Consider the following 20,264-nt stretch of genomic DNA (forward strand, 5'->3'; position numbering starts at 1 on the left):
TGCAAAAGTTGAAGGGACATTTTTCTCTAATTCACATGAAGGCACTGTATGGGCTAGCCCTGTTCATGCTCAGATCAGGGTTGTGCCATAAACAGTTTCCACTGGACTGGCTTCCCTCTTTGCATTTTTAGGATTTTTTAACTTATGAAGGAGTCACAGAACATCACTATCTAAGAAGGGTGCATTAACCACATCTGGGGAATACAGATAGGCCACAGAGGGAAAACCTCCACTGAATACAAATTCTTTAGCTTTAGATAGAGAGTGGCAGATCAATCTATTGTGGTAGAGCATCTATTCATTCATTCATTCTTCTAACTAGTTTTTACTGAGCTCCTACTATGTGTTGTGCTGAATGCCAGGAATACATGGGTGAATAAGACAAAAAAACTACTACCCTCATAGAGTACAGTCTAGTGGAAGAGACATGTAGTAAAAGTAAACAAACAAATGAATACATAATTACAAATCATGGTAAGTTGTGCCAAGGAGAATAGCAGAAAATAATGGGAGGCAAAAACAGGGAAGCCCTACTTCAATTGAGTATTCAAAGAAGGCCTCACTAAAGGAAGAATATTTAAACTGAGATTAAAGGGCAAATGGGATACATCTACATGATGAATCGGGAGACCAGTAGTCTAATTAGAGGTGTGTATGGAAAAAAAAAAAGGAAGAGTTGCTGCTTGCAATGAGTTTTTCCTACAAAGCTATGACACTGGGTTGCTGCCCTTCTTGGGAAAACCAGAGCTGGTTCTGAAGAATGTCCTGTTGATACAAGCCAACCCCTGGCCCCTTGAAAGGGGCTGGAGAGCTAAGTTTGGTTAATTAGCAATCAGATAGGATTTCCCTGATAGCTCAGTTGGTAAAGAATCTGCCTGCAATGCAGGAGACCCCGGTTGGATTCCTGGGTTGGGATGATCCCCTGGAGAACGGAAAGGCTACCCACTCCAGTATTCTGGCCTGGAGAATTCCATGGACTGTATAGTCCCTGTGGTAACAAAGAGTTGGACACGAATGAGCGACTTTCACTTCATGAAGTAGGGTGACCAACTTGGCTTGGTGTGCTCAGGATTGAGGGATTCCTGAAATATGGAACTTTTAGTGCTAAAATCGAAGGTCCTGGGAAACTGAGATGCTAGAACCTGTAGTGTCAAAGCCCTATAGTGGGAAAGAGTGTGATGTAGTCAAGAAACTTAAACAGGGTTATTAGTTTAGGGGGAAAATGAGTTGAGGCAAGGAGGCAGGCAAAGGTAAGATTATGCAGGGCCTGGAGCACCATGGGAAGAGCTTGGATTTTCTCCAAAGGACAATGGAAAAGCCACTAAAAGTTATTAAACAGTTGGAACACTTCATTTGAAGAGGATTTCTAAAAGATCCACTGTATGGAGAATGGATTATAGAAGAGCAAGAATGGAGTTAGGAGTAACAGGAGATTATGGCAGTAATTCAGGTGAGAGATGGTGGTGGCAGGAAAATTAGGATGGTAGCAGGAAAGAAGTACTGGGATTCAGGATATAGACTAAAGAGAGTATCATCTGGACTCAAGTCTGCCTAGTGCAAAAGCTTTTTCCCCACGGGTATTTGTCAAAAACAGTCAGCAGCAATTGTTTAACAAAACAGCTTCCTGAGAGAGTATATAAAACCTGGGGGCAAACAAAAGACTAACTAAAAAAACTTAAAAGGAGACTTTGGGAAATGAGATGTCCATAAGAGCCTTTGAAGAAATCTAACACATACCTGGGAGTCTAGAAGGTCATGTGCATGTGTAGGACTATGCACATGAACACAAGCTTATGCATATGCTCACAACTGAGAAGGCCCTAAGATCTCACCTGAGAAAGCCCTAATCTCTCACCTATGGACAACTTTGAAGCTATATGCAAGAGGAAGTGAAGGCTAAGGCAGAGTTGACAATTGCCTGCCAGTATGTTGGTAATGTGCCCCAATATGTACATATAGCCCCTCAACAAAGATTAGGGTACTTAGCATCTCCAGACATTTAACAACATCTCTGTCCAACCATTAGCTGACCGCTAACCTAACCAAAAAGAGACTTAAGTGGTCACACATGACAAAGAATACAGACTTTACAGATTTTATTCAGAAACGTTGCTGAACAAACAATAACAATGACAATAAAAAGCAACAACAATGAACCCTGGCAAGGGTTGCTAGAGGGTAACCAGAAGATTCCACGGTATATGAAACAAAGACAAGAGAATAATTCAAGAAAAAGGAAATGGTCAGATGTGTTACATGCTGTCAGGAAGTCATGTAAGATGAGGATAGAGAAATGACCACTGAATTTGTTAATGTGAAGTTCATTGATGACTTTCATAAGATAGTTTTAGTTAAATGCTGGGATTTCAAGCCTGATAGGAGGAGATAAATATGGGCAGACAGGGAATGTAGACATAACTCTTTTTGGAAAAGACTTTCAGGTTGTATCAAACTGAAGTAGGTGAATAATGTGAAAATACAGTGGGTATAGTTAGATCTTTTCTGAGACACTTCACAATCTCCATTCCACTTGCTGTCTCACAATCAGAAACTGCTAGCTAGCTGGGTGGCCTTGGTTCAGGTCCTTATTGTATCTCACTTTAATCATTTGTAAAGTGATAGGCTGAAGCCGGGTAAACATATCCCAAAGTAAATTTAATGACATATTAATTGCAGCATTTGTTTGTTTAACACAGAAAATTTGATAGTTATATATAACTGGAGAAAACAAAGCTAAACGAAGTTAACTAGATTATCTTTATTTCAGGACTTCTTGGAGCCTTAAATGGGCTAATGTGAATTTCAGATTTCCAAGAGTAGGATATTGTATGCAGCATGACTCTAAGATAATTAAGGAAGGAAACCTTATTTCTTGGATGAGCTAAAACAGCCTGTGTAAATACTGTTCCAAGAAATACATTTTGAGAAATACTGGATTTCCAAGGGCTCTTTTAGAGATAATCTCCTTTGACTTTTACACTAATATAAATGTATCATTCATAATTTATTAATTTATGCCCAAATCAGTCCAAAATATTAAAATTATTACAATAACAACAGCTATTATTTTATTGTATGCTTAGTATGGATAAGATTTGTATAAAGCTCTTTACATGTATAATGAGAAAAAAATCACCCTCCACTCCATAAAAACAGGGAGGTGGATGGCAATTTGTCCAAAAACTGAATTAGGTCCTTCTAGGAGATCATTTCTAAGCCTCAGCCAGACACTTGCTTGTTCAAAAACAAAAGAACGCCCAATATTAAGCTTGGGGGTTAAGAACTAAAAAAAGATGAGCTGCTTTACATCAGAAAATGGAAAAAATTTAGTTCTTTTGTTTCTGAAAGAGGGTGGGCAAAGAAGAGACATGAGAGAAGCCAGCTGAGCAATTCAGAAGAGCAGCCAAAGGACTTTTTTTCTATTTCAAGGTGTTTGCTGTGTTGCAACAACTTCTTATACTTTGATAAGCTTCAATAAAGTATATTATAAGAGACAGACTCTGTGACTCATTGCTTTTGTTGTTAATATGGGGGGAGGTGTCATTGTGTTGTTGTTACTGAAATCAAAGAGTTTTGATTCTCAGTTTGAGTTAATGCAGGGAGGGAGCTAAAAAAAACCCTCAAATGGCCATGATTTGAAAAACAGGAAATCAGAGGTGGGAGAAAGCCAGAGATAGAGGTTGCCATGCAATTGCAAATCCACTAGAAAATTACAGATGTCTGGGGTAGAGGGATTGGGAGTTTAAGCCAACGTTGCCAAGATCTTAAGACTAAGGAGGCTTCAGCAGCTGATGGCTGTGTTCCATAAGCAGGATCTTAATCTTCACAGCAGCCCTGTGAGGTAGATACTGCTATTTATCCCTACTTTTCACCTGAAGAAAGTGAGTCAACTGAGGCTCAGACAGGTTAAATTACCTGTCCAAGGTCACACAGCTTGGTAGAGGCAGAGACATAAATCTAGACTAGATCTGTTTGTGTCAAAAGGACATGTTCTTAACAACTTTGCAACATGAAAGTCACTCAGTCATGTCCAACTCTTTGCGACCCCATGGACTATACAGTCCATGAAATTCTCCAGGCCAGAATACTGGAGTGGGTAGCCTTTCCCTTCTCCAGGGAATTCTCCAGGCCTTTCCCTTCTCCAGGGGACCTTCCCAACCCAGGGATTGAACCCAGGTCTGCCGCATTGCAGGCGGATTCTTTACCAGCTGAGTCACAAGGGAAGTCCAACTTTCTCCCTAAAAGAGACTGCAGGTAGAGTAGGAGTAGGCATGAGGTAAGATTCAATTTCTGTTTTGAGATTTTGCTCCCTGATCGAGCTACAGATCCTAGGACTGCCAATGGATTGATCGATCCTTGAGCACACAGCACAGACAGGCATGCTCAGGTTTCCTATGGGGTGGGTCACCATGGGCATTGCAGAGCCTACCACACACTGGAGCCACCATCTTCTGCTTCTAGACAGAAACCACTCCCTGTACCAGGGCTGTCCAATTATCATCCATTTTTCTAGACTAAGCCAGATGTCAACTCCCCAATGCCTCTCAGACAACATTATAGCCTGTATCATGTGTCCTTCTGCCCACTAGGCAGAAGGCCCACTTCCTGAGAGAAGGGGCCCAGCACTAACCTTCTCTACATCTGCAGTACCCTAGCAAACATGGGGCCCAGGAAACATTTGCTGAATGCAATTAAATGTTGACTCATGTTGGACGGGGATTTTCTTACAAACTGATGGCACCCACCCCCACCCCAGCCTAGGCTCACCATCTCGCCTCTCCATGGACCCCTAGGTTGGCTTCACTCCAATGACTGTCAGCAGTATGGAGGACAGCCTTCCACATTCCTTTTGCCTTCTGCCAATGGCTATATTTTTCTTGGTGGGGACACAAGTAGGGTGGAGGGGGAGGGCAGACTAATTTTATTTTATTTTTAATCTGCAGGAGCTAATTCTCTGAAATCAGTTCTTCAGCCTGAAAGGACAAAGCTACCTTAAATAGAAGGTCAGCCTGGTATAGCCAAGTGTCATTATATTAATATGCAAAGCTACCAGTGAGCTAATCTCCACAAATCATTTGTTTTCTTAATTGCCCTCTCAGGGTAAAAGTGAAAAAAAAATGAGGGAAGATGAACACCAACTTCGTTCAATTCACCCTACCCATTCTCCCCAACTCCACTTACTGATGTAGTTCTGAAACTGGCAATTTTCAGCTTAAATTGTCTAACTCCCCCCACCACAGCCTCCCTGCCTACATCAGCATCTGTCTTTCTGCACCTCTGAGTTCTGTCCACTGAGCCCACTCTGTGCAACCTCTTAGGGCTTTAAGGCTAAGATCCTCAATGAGGTGGAGGGCAATGACAAAATGGCAGTATGGAAGGCAGTAGACATCTTTCATTCCCAAGGAGCAGGAAAATCTGAGTACTAGTTCTGAAGTAGAAGACAGTGCTTGAATTCTGGCTCCACCACTTACTAGCTTTGTGCCCTTGGGCAGGTCACTTGACTTCTTCAGGATTTACTTGCCTCAGCAGCAAAAATGGGGCATGGTAGGTCTAAGGGTACAATACTTCCTACTGCAGAGGGCTACTGCAGGATTAAATTAGATTGCATCCAAGCACGTAATGACCAGAAATATACAGGGTGCTGCTTGATGACATTAGCTGCTGATGCAACTGTTGTTGTTTTTATGGTTATGTCCATTAAATGCAAACAGTGGTCCATTCACCGCCAGTTGGACCACAGGAAGCAGAGCAGCTGGTGGTGGTTTGGATGGCAATTTGGACGACTAAGAGGAGAGGAATGAACTTGGTGATTTCCATGAGCCAGCCACCTAAGTCCTTATTATTCCCCATCTCCAGTCTCAGGGATTTCCCCTCTCTGTTGTTAGACCTGACCTCTCAGCCACCAGTAGTTTTCCAGCGCGCTATTTGAAGCTTAGAGTGTCAAAATGGATCTCAATAAAATGGTCAAACCAACAGAAACCCCTCCCCCAAGAAGGGGGAGTCACTGAGCACAATTTAGACCTCCAGTTCACATTCGGAGGGTAGCCAGGCCTAGAGGTGGAGAAGGAAATGGCAACCCACTCCAGTGTTTTTGCCTGGAGAATCCCATGGTGGGCTGCCGTCTATGGGGTCGCACAGAGTCGGACACAACTGAAGTGACTTGGCAGCGGCAGCAGCAGGCCTAGAGGACTAAATGATATAAAGTATGTTATCAATAAAGGTTGGTTTCCCATCCCTCCTCTACCTCATCCTTAGCAAGGCACCAAGTAAGACCTTAAGATTGAAACAAGTCCCTATTTATCTGCCTTGGAGTCAGCTGTCCTAGGTTTGGTTCCTGGATCTATAATTTATGACCTATGTAATCCATGGGCAGTTGATTTAATCTTTTTTTGGAGCCCCAGTTTCCTCATCTGTAAATCTGGTCTAATACCAACACCTACCTTACAGGGTTGCCAGAATTAAATAAGATAATCCCTATAAAGAGTTCAGCAGAGTGCTTACTGTACATGGTAGACATTCAATAAAATTTTGCTTAAAGTAACAATAACAGTGAATATTACCATTTGTTTTTGTGTTCCTCAGAAATTAGTTCTGTGATCCCCAACCATATCTGCTTTCCTTTTTAATAATGTCTTGAGAATTTACTGTCATTTGTATCTATGCCACTGTGTTTACTCTTGCCAAATCCAAAGTGGAGGAAGGTGAATCCTACAGACCCTGGGTCTCCTGGCTCTTCCTGCTCCAAGACCCATGGTCAACTCGGCTGCTTTTGCCACCATTTCAGATGCTGCCACAGATCCCTTCTCAATGTGGAGTTGTAACCCAATCCTCCCACAAACGATTTCATTGGGTTTCATTACTGGTGCTCAGGGACTTGGCTTAATTATAACTTTTAATGGCGCACATATTCATATAACTACTGTATCAGCTGCTATCTCCTTGAGTGCTCTTTAGTATGTAATAAATATTATTCTTCACTGAAGTGGGGATCCGATTTCTTGTCTTCAACACGACGATCATTTACAAATCTCTGATTTCACCAACATAAGGAGGCTTAGCTGAGACCTTATTGTTGAGGAGAGAACGTGTTCTTCCCTGCTTCCAAGGGAGGGGACATCCCTAAGCCCATGAACTCCAAAGTGACTCTTCTGATAGAGGCAAACTCAAATCTTGAAAGCTGTTATGGGAAGAATGGGATGGGGAGGAGCTGTGCTACTCAAAGATACCTGTGATGTGTGAGTCTGGAGGGGATACACATGCACTCTGAGTGTGACATATCCCCATTTACATGATTCAACACTATCATTTATGTGCACAGAACAAGGATGATTGAATTCTGCCCCTCAATCAAAGGTACCTGCTGGCTAGAAACTCAGATCATGAAGAATCAGCTAAGTCTGTTCAGAAAACACAAAAGGCCAGGAAAGCAGAGCTATTGTGTGTATCCCCTGCTGGACTGCCATGCTCCTTAGTTCTTGGCGAAAAACCCTCTTAGTGTCAATGCTGCATAGAATGGGAGCAGGATTTTGTAAACTCAATTAAAATTCACATAGCATAGACCTAATCATTTTTTTCTCTTTGGAATATTTATTTTTTATTAAAGTATAGTTAATTTACAATGTTATGTTAATTTCAAGTGTACAGAAAAATGATTCATATTTATAATTTTTTCAGATTATTTTCTAGGATGGTTTCTACAAGATATTGAATAAAGTTCCCTATGTTATGCAGTAGGTCTTTATTTTATATATAGTAGTGTGTATATGTTAATCTCAAAGTCCTAATTTATCTCCCCCACCCCCAATATCCAATATCCCTTTGTAGAACCATACGTTTGCTTTCTATGTGTGTGAGTCTATTTCTATTTTGTAAATAAGCTCATTTGTATCATTTTCTAGATTCTAGATTCTACATATAAGTGATATCATATGCTATTTGTCTTTCTCTGACTGACTTCACTTAATAATCTCTAGGTCCATCACTGTTGCTACAAATGGCATTATTTCATTCTTTTTTATGGCTAAGTAATATTCCATTGTACTACATACTATGGGGTTTCCCAGATGGTTCAGTGATAAAGAATCCACCTGCAATGCAGAAAATGCAGGAGATGCAGGTCTTTGTGTTGGGATCCTTGTGTTGGGAAGATCCCTTGGAGGAGTAAATGGCAACCTGCTCCAGTATTCTTTCCTGAAAAATCCCATGGACAGAGAAGCCTGGCAGGCTACAGTCCAAAGGGTTGCAAAGAGTCAGACATGATTGAGTGACTGAGTACAAGCACAAATATATACATATACCACACCTTTTTTATCCAGTCATCTGTTGACAGACACTTAGGTTGTTTCCACATCTTGGCTATTGTAAATAGTGCTTCTATGAACACTGAGATGCATGTATATTTTAGAATTAGAGTTTTCTCTGGATATATGAATAGAAGTGAGATTGTAGGATCATTTGGTAAATCTATTTTTGGTTTTTTAAAGAATCTCCATACTGCTTTCACAGTGGCTATATAAATTTACATTCCCACCAGCAATGTACAAGAGTTCCTTTTCCTCCACACCCTCTCCAGCATTTATTATTTGTAGACTTTAATGATGGCCATTCTGACAAGTGTGAGTTGATACCTCTCATTGTAAGCTTGATCTGCATATCTCTAATAATTAGCAATATTGAGCATCTTTTCATGTATCTGTTGGCCATCTGGATGCCTTCTTTGGAGAAATGTTTATTTAGGTCTTCTGCTCATTTTTTTTATTAGGTTGCTTGTTTTTTATATATATTAAACTGTTTGAGCTATTTGTATAGTTTGGAAATTAAGCCCTTGTTCATACCATCTTTTGCAAATATTTTCTCCCAGTTCATAGGTTGTCTTTTCATTTTGTTTATCGTTTCCTTTGCTGTGCAAAAGCTTTCAAGTTTGAAAAAAAAGCTTTCAAGTTAAAAAAAAAAAGCTTTCAAGTTTAATTAGGTCCCATTTGTTTATTTTTGTTTTTATTTCCATTACTCTAGGAGATGAATCCAAAAAAAATATTGCTGCAATTTGTGTTGAAGAGTGTTCTGCCTGTGTTTTCCTCTAGGAGTCTCATAGTATCTGGTCTTACATTTAGGTCTTTAATCCATTTAGAGTTTATTTCTGTATAAGTGTTAGAGAAAGTTCTAATTTCATTATTTTGCTGTTCAGTTTTCCCAGAATCATTTATTGAAGAGACTGTCTTTTCTCCACTGTATATTCTGTCTCCTCTGTCATAGATTAATTGACCATAAAGTGTGTGGGTTTATTTCTATGCTCTCTATTATGTACTATTGATCTATGTGTCTGTTTTTTGTGCCTGAACCATACTGTTTTGATCACAGTAGCTTTGTAGTATAGTCTGAGGTCAGGGAGTGTGACTTCTCCAGCACTAGTCTTCTTTCTCCAGATTGTTTTGGCTATTTGGTAGACCTAAGCCAAAACAATTTAGCAGCATTTAGTACATTCACAATGTTGAGCAATCATCACCTCCATTTAGTCCCCAAACTTTTTATCACTCCATAAGGAAACTCTGTCACAGTCACATTGCATGCCTCTTCCTCTCCTTGCTCCCAGTCTCTGGCAAACACTAATCTGCTTTCTTTCTCTATGGATGTCCCTATATAGAATATTTCATTTAAATAGTCATATAATATGTAATCTTTTGTATCTGGCTTCTTTCATTTAGCATAATATTTTCTAGGTTCATCCACATGTTGTGGCATGTGTCACAACTTCATTTCTTTTATTGGCTTATTAACACTCTATTGTATGGATACATACACATTTTAATTATCCACTCATCAGTTGATGGACATTTCGATTTGTTTCCACCTTTTGACTATTGTGAACAGTGCTGTTATGAACATTTGTGTGCAGGCACTTGTTTGAGTACCTGTTTTCTTTGGAGTATATACCTGGGAGTGGAATTACTGGATCATATGGTAATTGTATGTTTAGCTTTTTGAGGAACCACCGAACTGATTTCCACAGTGGCTGCACCATTTTAAATTTCCACCAGCAATGTACAAGGGTTGTAATTTTCTTTAGATCATTGCCAACACTTTTTTCCTCTTTTCAAAAATTATAGCCACCCTAATGGTTGTGAAGTGCTATTATTTTTACTTGCATTTCCTTAATGATTAATTACACTATCATTTTATAATGATAATACATAATTTCATAATATTGTATAGGAGGCAGTGAACAAAACCATCCTAAAGGAAAAGAAAATCAAGAAGGCAAAGTAGTTATCTGAGGAGGCTTTACAAATAGCTGAAGAAAGAAGAGAAATGAAAAGCAAGGGAGAAAGGGAAAGGTACATCCAACCAATACCAGAGTTCCAAAGAATAGCACGGAGAGACAAAAAGGTCTTTCTCAATGAACGGTGCATAAAACTCGAAGAAAACAACAGAAGGGGAAAGACTAGAGATCTCTTCAGGAATATTGGAGATATCAAGGGACTATTTTGCCCAAAGACAGGCACAATAAAGGACAGAAATGATAGAGACCTAGTAGACGCTGAAGAGATCAAGAAAAGATGGAAAGAATACACAAAAGAACCAGATTAACACAATGGTGTAGTCAGTCACCCAGAACTAGACATTCTGGAGAGCAAAGTCAAGTGGGCCTTAGGAAGCACTGCTGTTAATAAAGCTAGTGGATAAAACAGAATTCCAGTATAACTATTCAAAATCCTAAAGGATGATGCCATCAAGGGGTTGCATTCAATATGTCACCAAATCTGGAAGACCAAGCAATGGCCACAGAACTAGAAAAGGTCAATCCTCATCTCAATTCCCAAGAAGGGTAGTATTAAAAAATGTGCTAACCATCAGACAATTGCCCTCATCTCCCATGCTAGTAAGGTCATGCTTAAAATCTTGCATGCTAGGCTTCAGCATCATGCTAACCAAGAACTTCCAGATATGCCAAGCTGGATTTAGAAAAGGAAGAATAACCAGAGATCAAATTGACAACATTTCCTGGATCATAGAGAAAGCAAGGGAATTCAAAAAAAAAAAAACCACCTACCTCTGTTTCATCAACTACACTAAAGCCTTTGACTGTGTGGACCATAGCAAACTGTGGAAAGCTCTTAAAGAGATGGGAATACCAGACCATCTTACCTGTCTCCTGACAAACCTGTATGGGAGGTCAAGAAGCAATAGTTAGAACCCTGTATGGAACAACTGACTGATTAAAAATTGAGAAAGGAGTACAACAGGGCTATCTGCTGTCACCCTGTTTGTTTAACCTATATGCTGAGCACATCATGAAATATGCTGGGCTGGATGAGTTACAGGCTGGAGTCAAGATAGGTGGGAGAAACCTCAACAACCTCAGATATGCAGATAATACCACTCTAATGGCAGAAAGTGAAGAGAAACTAAAGAGCCTCTTGAGGGTGAAGGGGGAAAGTGAAAGAGCTGGCTTAAAACTGTTAAAAAAACTAAGGTCATGGCATTCAGCCACATTACTTCATGGCAAATAGAAGGGGAAAAGGTGGAAGTAGTGATAGATTTCCTCTTCTTGGGCTCTAAAATCACTGCGGTCACTGCAGCCATGAAATCAGAAGACGATTGCCTCTTGGCAGGAAAGCTATGACAAACCTAGACAGTGTGTTGAAAAGCAGAGATATTACTTTGCTGACAAAGGACCATATTGTCTAGGCTATGGACTTCCCAGTGGTCACAAATGGTTGTGAGAGCTGGACCATAAAGAAGGCAGAGCACCAAAGAATTGATGCCTTTGAACTGTGGTGCTGGAGAAGACTCCTGAGAGTCCCTTGGACGGCAAGGAGATCAAACCAGTCAGTCTTAAAAGAAATCAACCATGAATACTCGTTAGAAAGACTGATGCTGAAGCTGAAACTCAGTATTTTGGTCATTTGATGTGAACAGTCGACTCACTGGAAAAGTCCCTGATGCTGGGGAAGCTTGAGGGCAGAAGGAGAAGAGGGCATCAGAGAATGAGATGGCTAGATGGCATCACCAATGCAGTGTACATGAACTTGGGCAAACTTCGGGAGATGGTGAGGGTCAGGGAGGTCTGGCGTGCTGCAGTCCATGGGGTCGCAAAGAGTCAAGACACAACTGGGTGACTGAACAACAACAACATCATTTCACAACTTCTTTGAAGAAATGTCTATTCAAGTTATTTGCCCATTTTTTAAAGTTGGATTCTTATTTATATATTCTAGGCACTAGACATATCAGGTATAAGAGTTACAAACACTTTTCCCATTCTGCAGGTTGTCTTTTCACTCTCTTGATTGTGTCCTTTGATGCATAGTAGTTTTTAATTTTGATGTAGTCCAATTTGTCTATTTTTCTCTTTTGTTGCTTATGCTTTTGTTGTTCAACCCAAGGTCATGAATATTTATCCTTATATTTTCTTCTAAGAGTTTTATAGTTTTAGCATTTACATTTAGGCCTTTGATTTGTTTTTACTTAACTTTGTATATGGTATGAGATAGGGGCTCAATTCTTTTGCAAATAGATATCTGGTTGTCCTAGCACCATTTGTTGGAGAAATGATTCTTTCCCATTGAAGGGTCCTAGCCTCCTTGTAAGAAAAATCATCTGACCATAGATATATGGGTTTATTTCTGGACCTTGAGTTTTATTCCATATATTTACATGTCTATTCTTATGCCAGTCCCTGTATATTTGCAGTACATTTTTTTCTTTTTCAGTATTACTTTGGATATTTAGGGTTCTTGGTAATTCCACATGAATTGTAGGATCACCATTTTCATTTCTTCAAAAAAAATTATTGAGATTTGGATAAGGAATTGTACTGAATCTGTGGACCACTTTGAATAGTATTGTCATCTTAGCAATATTAAGTTTTTCAATCCATGAACATAGGACGCCTTTCCATTATTTAGATCTTTAATTTCTTTCAGAAGAAAATTCTGACACTCAACTTTGCACAAGAACTATAATGAAGCTGTGTTGAGACAAGTTGGAGCAGGGTCATTGGGTTGGGGCTAGCCTCTTCTCAGATTAACACAGGCTGAATTTAGCACATGCTGCCAAGAGGAGTGAATGGGGATGAACTTCAGAATGTTGACAGTGTTAACAATTTTCAAATGAGGAAAAAGAAGCCCAGAATGGAAGTAGTGGATGTCTGAGAGAACATGGGTTTGGTGTTCAGCAGATGTTAGAGGTCCCTTGTGATCTGCTCCAGTGCAATGGCTCTTAGACTAGAGCCTGGTCCAGAAAGGCTGAGCTCAGGCTTATGGTGAGAATATAAGTACATCTCTGCCTGGGAGACCTGGACCAGTTTCCTAATTATGGTTTTTTGTTCCTAGTAAACAAACTGGGCACCGCCCAACAGAAACCTAAGGAAGAGTGAAACTGTTCTTCCCATTTATCCCTCCCTGTGAAGTACTGGGGGACAACAAGCTGGATTTGAGGTCTGGAGGTAAGGTGGTCCCCAGGGTCTTCTGCTCCACCAACATGCCCCAGAGAGAGTACCTTTTGAACCAGAGATCCAAAAACCCAGGTTTGAATCCTAGTTCTGCCACTCAGTGGCAAGCTGGAATTGAGAGTCCCTTGGACTGCAAGGAGATCAAACCAGTCAGTCCTAAAGGAAATGTCCTGAATATTCATTGGAAGGACTGATACTGAAACTGAAATTCCAATACATTGGCCACCTGATGCGAACAGCCGACTCATTGGAAAAGACCCTGATGCTGGGAGAGATTGAAGGCGGGAGGAGAAGGGGTCGACAGAGGATGAGATGGTTGGATGGCATCACTGACTTGATGGACATGAGTTTGAGCAAGCTCCGGGAGTTGATGATGGACAGGGAAGCCTGGCGTTCTGCAGTCCATGGGGTCACAAAGAGTTGGACATGACTGAGTGACTGAACTGACTCTGCTAGTCAATTTGCTGTGTGACTTTGGGAATATCATTAAAATTCCCCAAGACTACTTGCTTATCTGTAAAATGAGAATTCTTATAATACATGCCTAATTCATGATAAAGTTGTAGTGTGCCAAGAAGAGGTGTAACAAGGTACTCAGGAAACTGATAATAGAAATTTAAGTGTCAGGTATCACTGCTGTCACTACCTGGGGGTTCCAGCCCTGGGAGAGTGTTCTTACCCTCAGAGGACACTGATGATGTAAAGGAGTGGGTATATATGTGCACAGAATTAAGACTACAGGAGTCAAACTTGAAGAAAGTGAGAGAGAAAGAGAGAGAGATTTCTACTCTCTCTGAACTCCAAGGGGAGAGATTATTGAATATGAAAGAGTTAAGGAGTAAGGGCAAAAACAAAGTGAGAGAATCTTCTGTTTTGCTGTAAAGAGGACCAAGGTACAGTAAGCAAACAAGAAGTATATGTTGAGCACCTACTGCATGTCAAGGTACCACATGGAGCTCTGGGAACTGTCTAGTAAGTTGTATAAAGTTCCACAGAAGATCAGAGGCTTAGTCTGGTTTGAAGGCCAAAGGTTACTGAGGAGAGTACAAGGTTGGCTAAGATTTGGTCCTTGCTTTCTAGGAGCTTCAAATGAATAGGAGACATAGGATATGTATAAACAAATAATAGCAATATGCAGCAGAAAGTTATGCTTAAAAGCAGTTAAAACCCCTTCCATGAAAGAACTTGGGAGGAGGAAACAGCACACAGTTGTTCAGAAAGTACCCATGCAGAGAAACCAGTCTTCTTGATTCTTTGTTTTCTTGGTATAACAAAGCAGAAAGGTTGGAGAGTCACTGGGGTGGGAAGGGAATCACACTTGTTGTTGAACCCACCAACACTCCTGGCAAAGGCTAGGTGGATATGAAGCTTGCTGACATTTCTGCAAGCTAGACCTTGCAGAGCATCACTTTAGAGGCGTCAGGCTGGATATCAGTCCCCACCCCTGACGTGGGTTGGCCGAGGGGTTACGAGTAGGACTGCCTCTGAATTAACTCCTAGCTTTCCTACCTACTGCAAGATGTAATGAAGAAAATCATGGTCTCTGCCACTTATCACCATCTCTATGATCTTGAACAAATAAAGTAACCTAGGTCTCAGTTTGCCCCTCTGTAAGATGGGGATGATAATAATACTTCATAGTGCTGTTGTTAGAACATAGCACAGTACAAAGTATATAGCACTTGATCAATAAATGGTATAGCTCTCACCATGATTATTTAATGGTTAGGAAGCTTGATTGTTACTGCCATCCTGGAATCAGAGAAAACCTGGATTCATTAATAAACTCTCCCAGTATCTAGGAAATAGAGCTATGTAAAAGAAGTGTCTGAAGTCTTGGAGAATTCCTTTTAGTCACTAGAGTCTAGTGGGAGAGCCAGGTAGTAAATATGTAAATAGATACCCAAGATAATGTCAATTAGCAATAGGAAGAAAATTTAAGAAGTGTGAAAAAATAGAGATCTATGGGACAGGCATACTATTTTAGACAGAGTGGTCAGGACAGGGCTCTCTAAAGTAGTGTCATTTGAACAGAGAGATCTGAGAGAAGAGAGAAGGAATCATCTAAATGTTTGAGGGAAGAGCCTTCCAGGCAGAGAGAACAGCAAGTGCAAAGGCCCTGAGGTGGGAACAAGCTTTGATTAGTCCAGGAGAAGCAAGGTCAAAGGTCTGAGCCATTCTCAGTGGGGCTTCAGTGCTCCCTAGAGGGCATTTTGAAAATGTGCGTGGGTGTTTTTGTTTTTTAATGGTTCCAATGATTGGAAAATGCAACTTAGAACTTTATCAAGAAATAGTCACCATTTCAGGGGTTTCCCTGGTGGCTCAGTGGGTGAGAAGACATCTGACAATGCAGGAGACACGGGTTTGTCCCCTGGTCTGGGAAGATCCCACATGCCATGGGGCAACTAAGCCCAATGCACCACAACTCCTGAGCCAGCGCTCTAGAACCTGGGACGTGCAACTACTGAGCCTGCATGCTACAACTACTGAGGCCTGTCTGCCCTAGAGTTTCTGCTCTGCAACAAGAGAAGCCACCAAAATGAGAAGCCTGTGCACCACAACTAGAGAGTAGCCCTTGCTTGCCACAACTAGAGAAAAGCCCACACAGCAACGAAGACCCACTGCAGCCATAAAGAAATAAATAAAATTAATTCTAAGAAAAAAAAGAAATACTCATCATTTCAGAAAAGAAAATATCACTGACAGCCATGCAGTGTGGACATTAGAATAGCCCCTACGACATGCTTTTTTTTTTTTTTTAAGTTAAAAATTCCTTAATTTTTTATTCCTGGTACCACTACCACAATTTACAGGGCAATATACCTGATGTAATGAAAGGAAAAAAAAAAAGACAAACTACAACAGATAAAAGACCTCAGGAATGTACATCTAATTGACACTACATTGCATTAATCAATAGCTGCACTTTTTGCAAACTGTGGTTATGACAGTCCTGAACAAGAAGGGTTTCCTGTTTAAGCTGCAGTAACTTTTCTGACTGTGGATCATTGTTCCTTCTGTGGCAGATTTTTACAGTTCCTCTAACGCATTTGGGACGATTGTCTCAAAGTAACCTGCAGCTTTCCTGACAACTCCTCGCTCTCTCTCCTGCTAAGAACTGTAGCCCTTTTCTTCTGAGTTTTTAGAACCTTCTGCTACCATATCCACCACTTCCACCACCAGATCCATAACCACCACCATAGGGACTGCCCAAGCTTCTTCCACCAAAACTACCCCCTTTCATGGGTCCATAATTTGATTGCTGTTGTCCACTATAATTTCCAAAATCATTATAGTTTCCACCACCACCATAGTTACCTACAAAATTTCCTTCTTCATTGTAACCATCATATCCTCCACCACCGCCACCATATCCACCACCTTGGTTTCCATATCCTGGTCCACCACCACCGTAACCTCCTCTACTACTATAACCAGGGCCACCACCATAGTTGCCACCATCACCTCCAAATCCACTGTATCCACCATCACCTCCTCCATAACTCCCTCGGCTGCCACCACCTCCACCACCATAGCCTCCTCTTCCACCGAAGTTTCCACCACGGCCAAAGTTACCTCCACCACCTCCAAAGTTTCCTCCACGACTCATAAAGTTGTCAGATCCACCTCCACGACCTCTTTGTGATCCAGCAGATTGCATCTCTTGTTTAGAAAGGGCCTTTTTCACTTCAAAATTATGCCCATTAATAGTGTGGTATTTCTGAACAACAATTTGATCAACTGTATCATGATCATCAAAAGTTACAAAAGCAAATCCTCTCTTTTTTCCACTCTGCCTGTCTTCCATAACTTCTATGGTTTCAATCTTGCCATACTTTTCAAAGTAGTCTCTCAAATTATATTCTTCTGTATCTTCTTTAATACCACCAACAAAAATTTTCTTCACTGTTAGATGGGCAGCAGGCTTTACAGAATCCTCTCTAGAAACAGCTCTCTTTGGTTCCACTACACGCCCATCAACCTCGTGTGGTCGAGCACACATTGCTGCATCCACTTCTTCAACACAAGAGTAAGTCACAAAACCAAAGCCCCTGGAACGTTTTGCTTGGGGGTCTCTCATCACCACACAATCTGTAAGTGTGCCCCATTTCTCAAAATGTTCTCTTAAGCTATCATCTGTAGTTTCAAAGCTCAGACCATCGATAAACAGCTTTCTCAACTGCTCTGGTTCCTTGGGATCGTGACCCTCCTCCCCCTGGTGGCGGCGGCGACGGCTGGAGTTGGGCTGGGGGCGACCGGGCGGCGGTTTTACCTCCATTTTGAGACCGGACTCACCTCTTCCAACTTGAGTTCAATATGGAGCCCTACGACATGCTTTTATCAATCAGCATTTGGAGCTGCCACTTTCATTATGCTTTTTCATTACAGGTGCAAAACTTCTTACTACTTCATCATATTTTCAAGTGTAGCTGTGCCCCAGGATTTACATACTAAAATATGTACTATTTTATTATAAATTATTTCCTTGCATTTCTTTTATGTTATTTTGGGGGAATTGATGATTCACAAATATGTATATAGGCAAGTTACATTATTTATACCTCTCCTTTCAGGGTACTAAAGGGGGAATTAAAAATACCTATTATCAAAAGAGTGTTAGATCTATTAGGGTCGAAATCTTCTAGAGTAGAGTAAAGTAAGGGGAAGAGTGGTGAGAAGTAAGGTCAGAAAAGTAACAGAGGGGCCAGATGATGTGGTACTTGAAAGGCATGGTGAAGATTTAGGATTAGATTCTGAGTGAGATCAGGAGTTGATGGAGGGTTGTGAGCAAACAGGTGACATGATATGGCTTTAATATGTGAAGAGTAGACTGGCATACAGAAGTTGAAGCAGAGAGACTCTTACAAATAGTCCTGGGGAGACATGATGGTGACTTGAATTAGGGTGGTAGCAGCGGAGGTGGTGAGAGGTGATCAGACTCTGGGTATGTATTTTGCAAGTAGAGCCAAGAAGACACGTGGAACAGATTTTGAGCTGAGCCTTGAGAAGATGGCAGAGGACAAAAAGCTTCAGGACACAGAGGCAAGGCAGCATGCAATATTTGTAATAGGGCTGGAACAGAGGCTGTGTCTTGAAGAAGAGGAAAAGGAAAGAATAGCCAGGGGAGATGACATCATATCCCTTTCAGAGGCAAAAGGCCATGAAAGCCCAGCAGAAGACTTTTGACACTAAAGCCCTGAAAACCTTTGGAGCAGGATGGTGAGTAGCTTGGTAGCAGGGGGTCCTGCTTCCTTCATCTGTCACTGTGTTCCTTGCACAGAGCTCACACATGGTAGGATCCTGAATGGATGGAGTAATTTTGATTGAGCTTAGGGAAGTTAGTCTTTGTAAAGAGAATTCCAAATGGAATTATTTTTAGATTTACAGGGCATGTCAGTGTAGTCTTAAACTTGATTATGAACATAAAAAAGAAAGGTAATTAACTGTAGAAATGTACAAGAAACATACACTCCTTGGTTCTGTAAAGATTCAGTGTGTGTGTGTGCTCAGTCGTGTCTGACTCTTTGCGACCCCGTGGACTGTAGCTCACCAGGCCCATCTGTCCACGGGATTTTTCAGGCAAGAATACTAGAGTGGGTAGCCATTTCCTTCTCCAGGGGATCTTCCCAACCCAGGGATTGAACCCATGTCTTTTGCATCTCCTTTATTGGCCGGTGGGTTCTTTACCACAGTGCCACCTGGGAAGCCTTGGCCTTTAAAAATGCCAGAGAAGCGACTTATCAGATGATCAAACACTTAGGAGTTTTATTTTATAATTCTTTCTCTTCATCAAAAATTAAAACAATAATTTTCTCTTAACTTCATTGTTGCAGGACCAACATAACAGAAATTGACTTTGTGAGACTTGATTGGACTTTAAAAATAATTCTGCTCAGTGAAATTACTGTCAGATGAGTCTACTATTCTCCAACTTCATCAAAAGTATGATAGGAAACTAGCTGATGACTGGACCATTTACAGAAACATAGAGCAGTGCAGTGCTAAGCAAGATGTGAGTCAGGTAGCCTCACTTTCCTGGAATAGGTCAGTGTCCTCCTCTATGGAGTTCTCGAGGATTCCATCAAGTGCTTCAGCTACTGAGGTCTTCTCACCATCCACACAAACTTCTCTCTGGCTGCATCTAGTAGCTCCTTACCCGGGGGCTGAAAGACCCAATGAATGTTTTCTGACAGTGCCTCAGTGCTGAAGCAAAGCCAATGGAATGAATATATCCAGGTTCCCCGTGTTTTTGCCTTGCTACCCTCTCTACTCCTCCTCCCACCATCACCACCACCTAAAGGGGTAGAAAGAGGAAGTGCTGCGTATATTGTGGTGGCTCGCTGTACCACAGCCTTTCTCTTAGCCCAGTGTTGTGCTTCTGGAACCTTCTGGGGAGAAGGTTCATACCACAACTTCACAGCCGGTAGGGAACAAAGTAACTCGACTACAAAGTAAGGAACCTTCAGCACGGCCCCAGGTATCAGTTAAGCGCTCACTCTGGTTCTAGTTGCGTCTTCTCTTGACCCACAGCCTAGGTTCCCAGTTCAGGATTTCTATATCTCTTTCTGTCAGTTCTAGTTATAGGTCCACTACATTTCAGGTCAAAAATGCGTTCGTTTGCATACTAATCAAAGATATTTTTAAGTTTTTGCCTGTATGGGCCAGACTCTCAGGATACACTGGCCACCAAGACAGGCTTGTACTCTCACAGAACAGATAATGACAAGAGAAATGAATGCTGTCAAATGTCAAGAACAGGGTGCCATGGGAGGCCTGAGGATAGGGACTGTACCATGTTTAGGGCTCAGGAGAA

The 20,264-nt window shown here is 41.2% G+C and overlaps 1 protein-coding gene across 2 annotated transcripts; it reads right to left on the minus strand.

Annotated features, from left to right (window-relative positions):
- Positions 1-16,256: 16,256 nt before the first annotated feature.
- On the minus strand, positions 16,257-17,769 carry LOC136153337 (heterogeneous nuclear ribonucleoprotein A3-like). Of its 2 annotated transcripts, XM_065915047.1 has the most exons (2): positions 17,724-17,769; positions 16,264-17,657 (listed from the first exon to the last, which is right to left on the minus strand). In XM_065915047.1, exons 1-2 carry the CDS (start codon positions 17,727-17,729, stop codon positions 16,593-16,595), a joined length of 1,071 nt encoding a protein of 356 aa, XP_065771119.1. In that variant the 5' UTR covers positions 17,730-17,769; the 3' UTR covers positions 16,264-16,592. The 2 variants fall into 2 exon arrangements, with proteins under 2 accessions (XP_065771118.1, XP_065771119.1); XM_065915046.1 differs by having other exon boundaries at positions 16,257-17,765.
- Positions 17,770-20,264: the final 2,495 nt, after the last annotated feature.

This window comes from Muntiacus reevesi, chromosome X (genome assembly GCF_963930625.1).
Source record: "Muntiacus reevesi chromosome X, mMunRee1.1, whole genome shotgun sequence".
NCBI classification, from domain to species: Eukaryota; Metazoa; Chordata; class Mammalia; order Artiodactyla; family Cervidae; genus Muntiacus; species Muntiacus reevesi.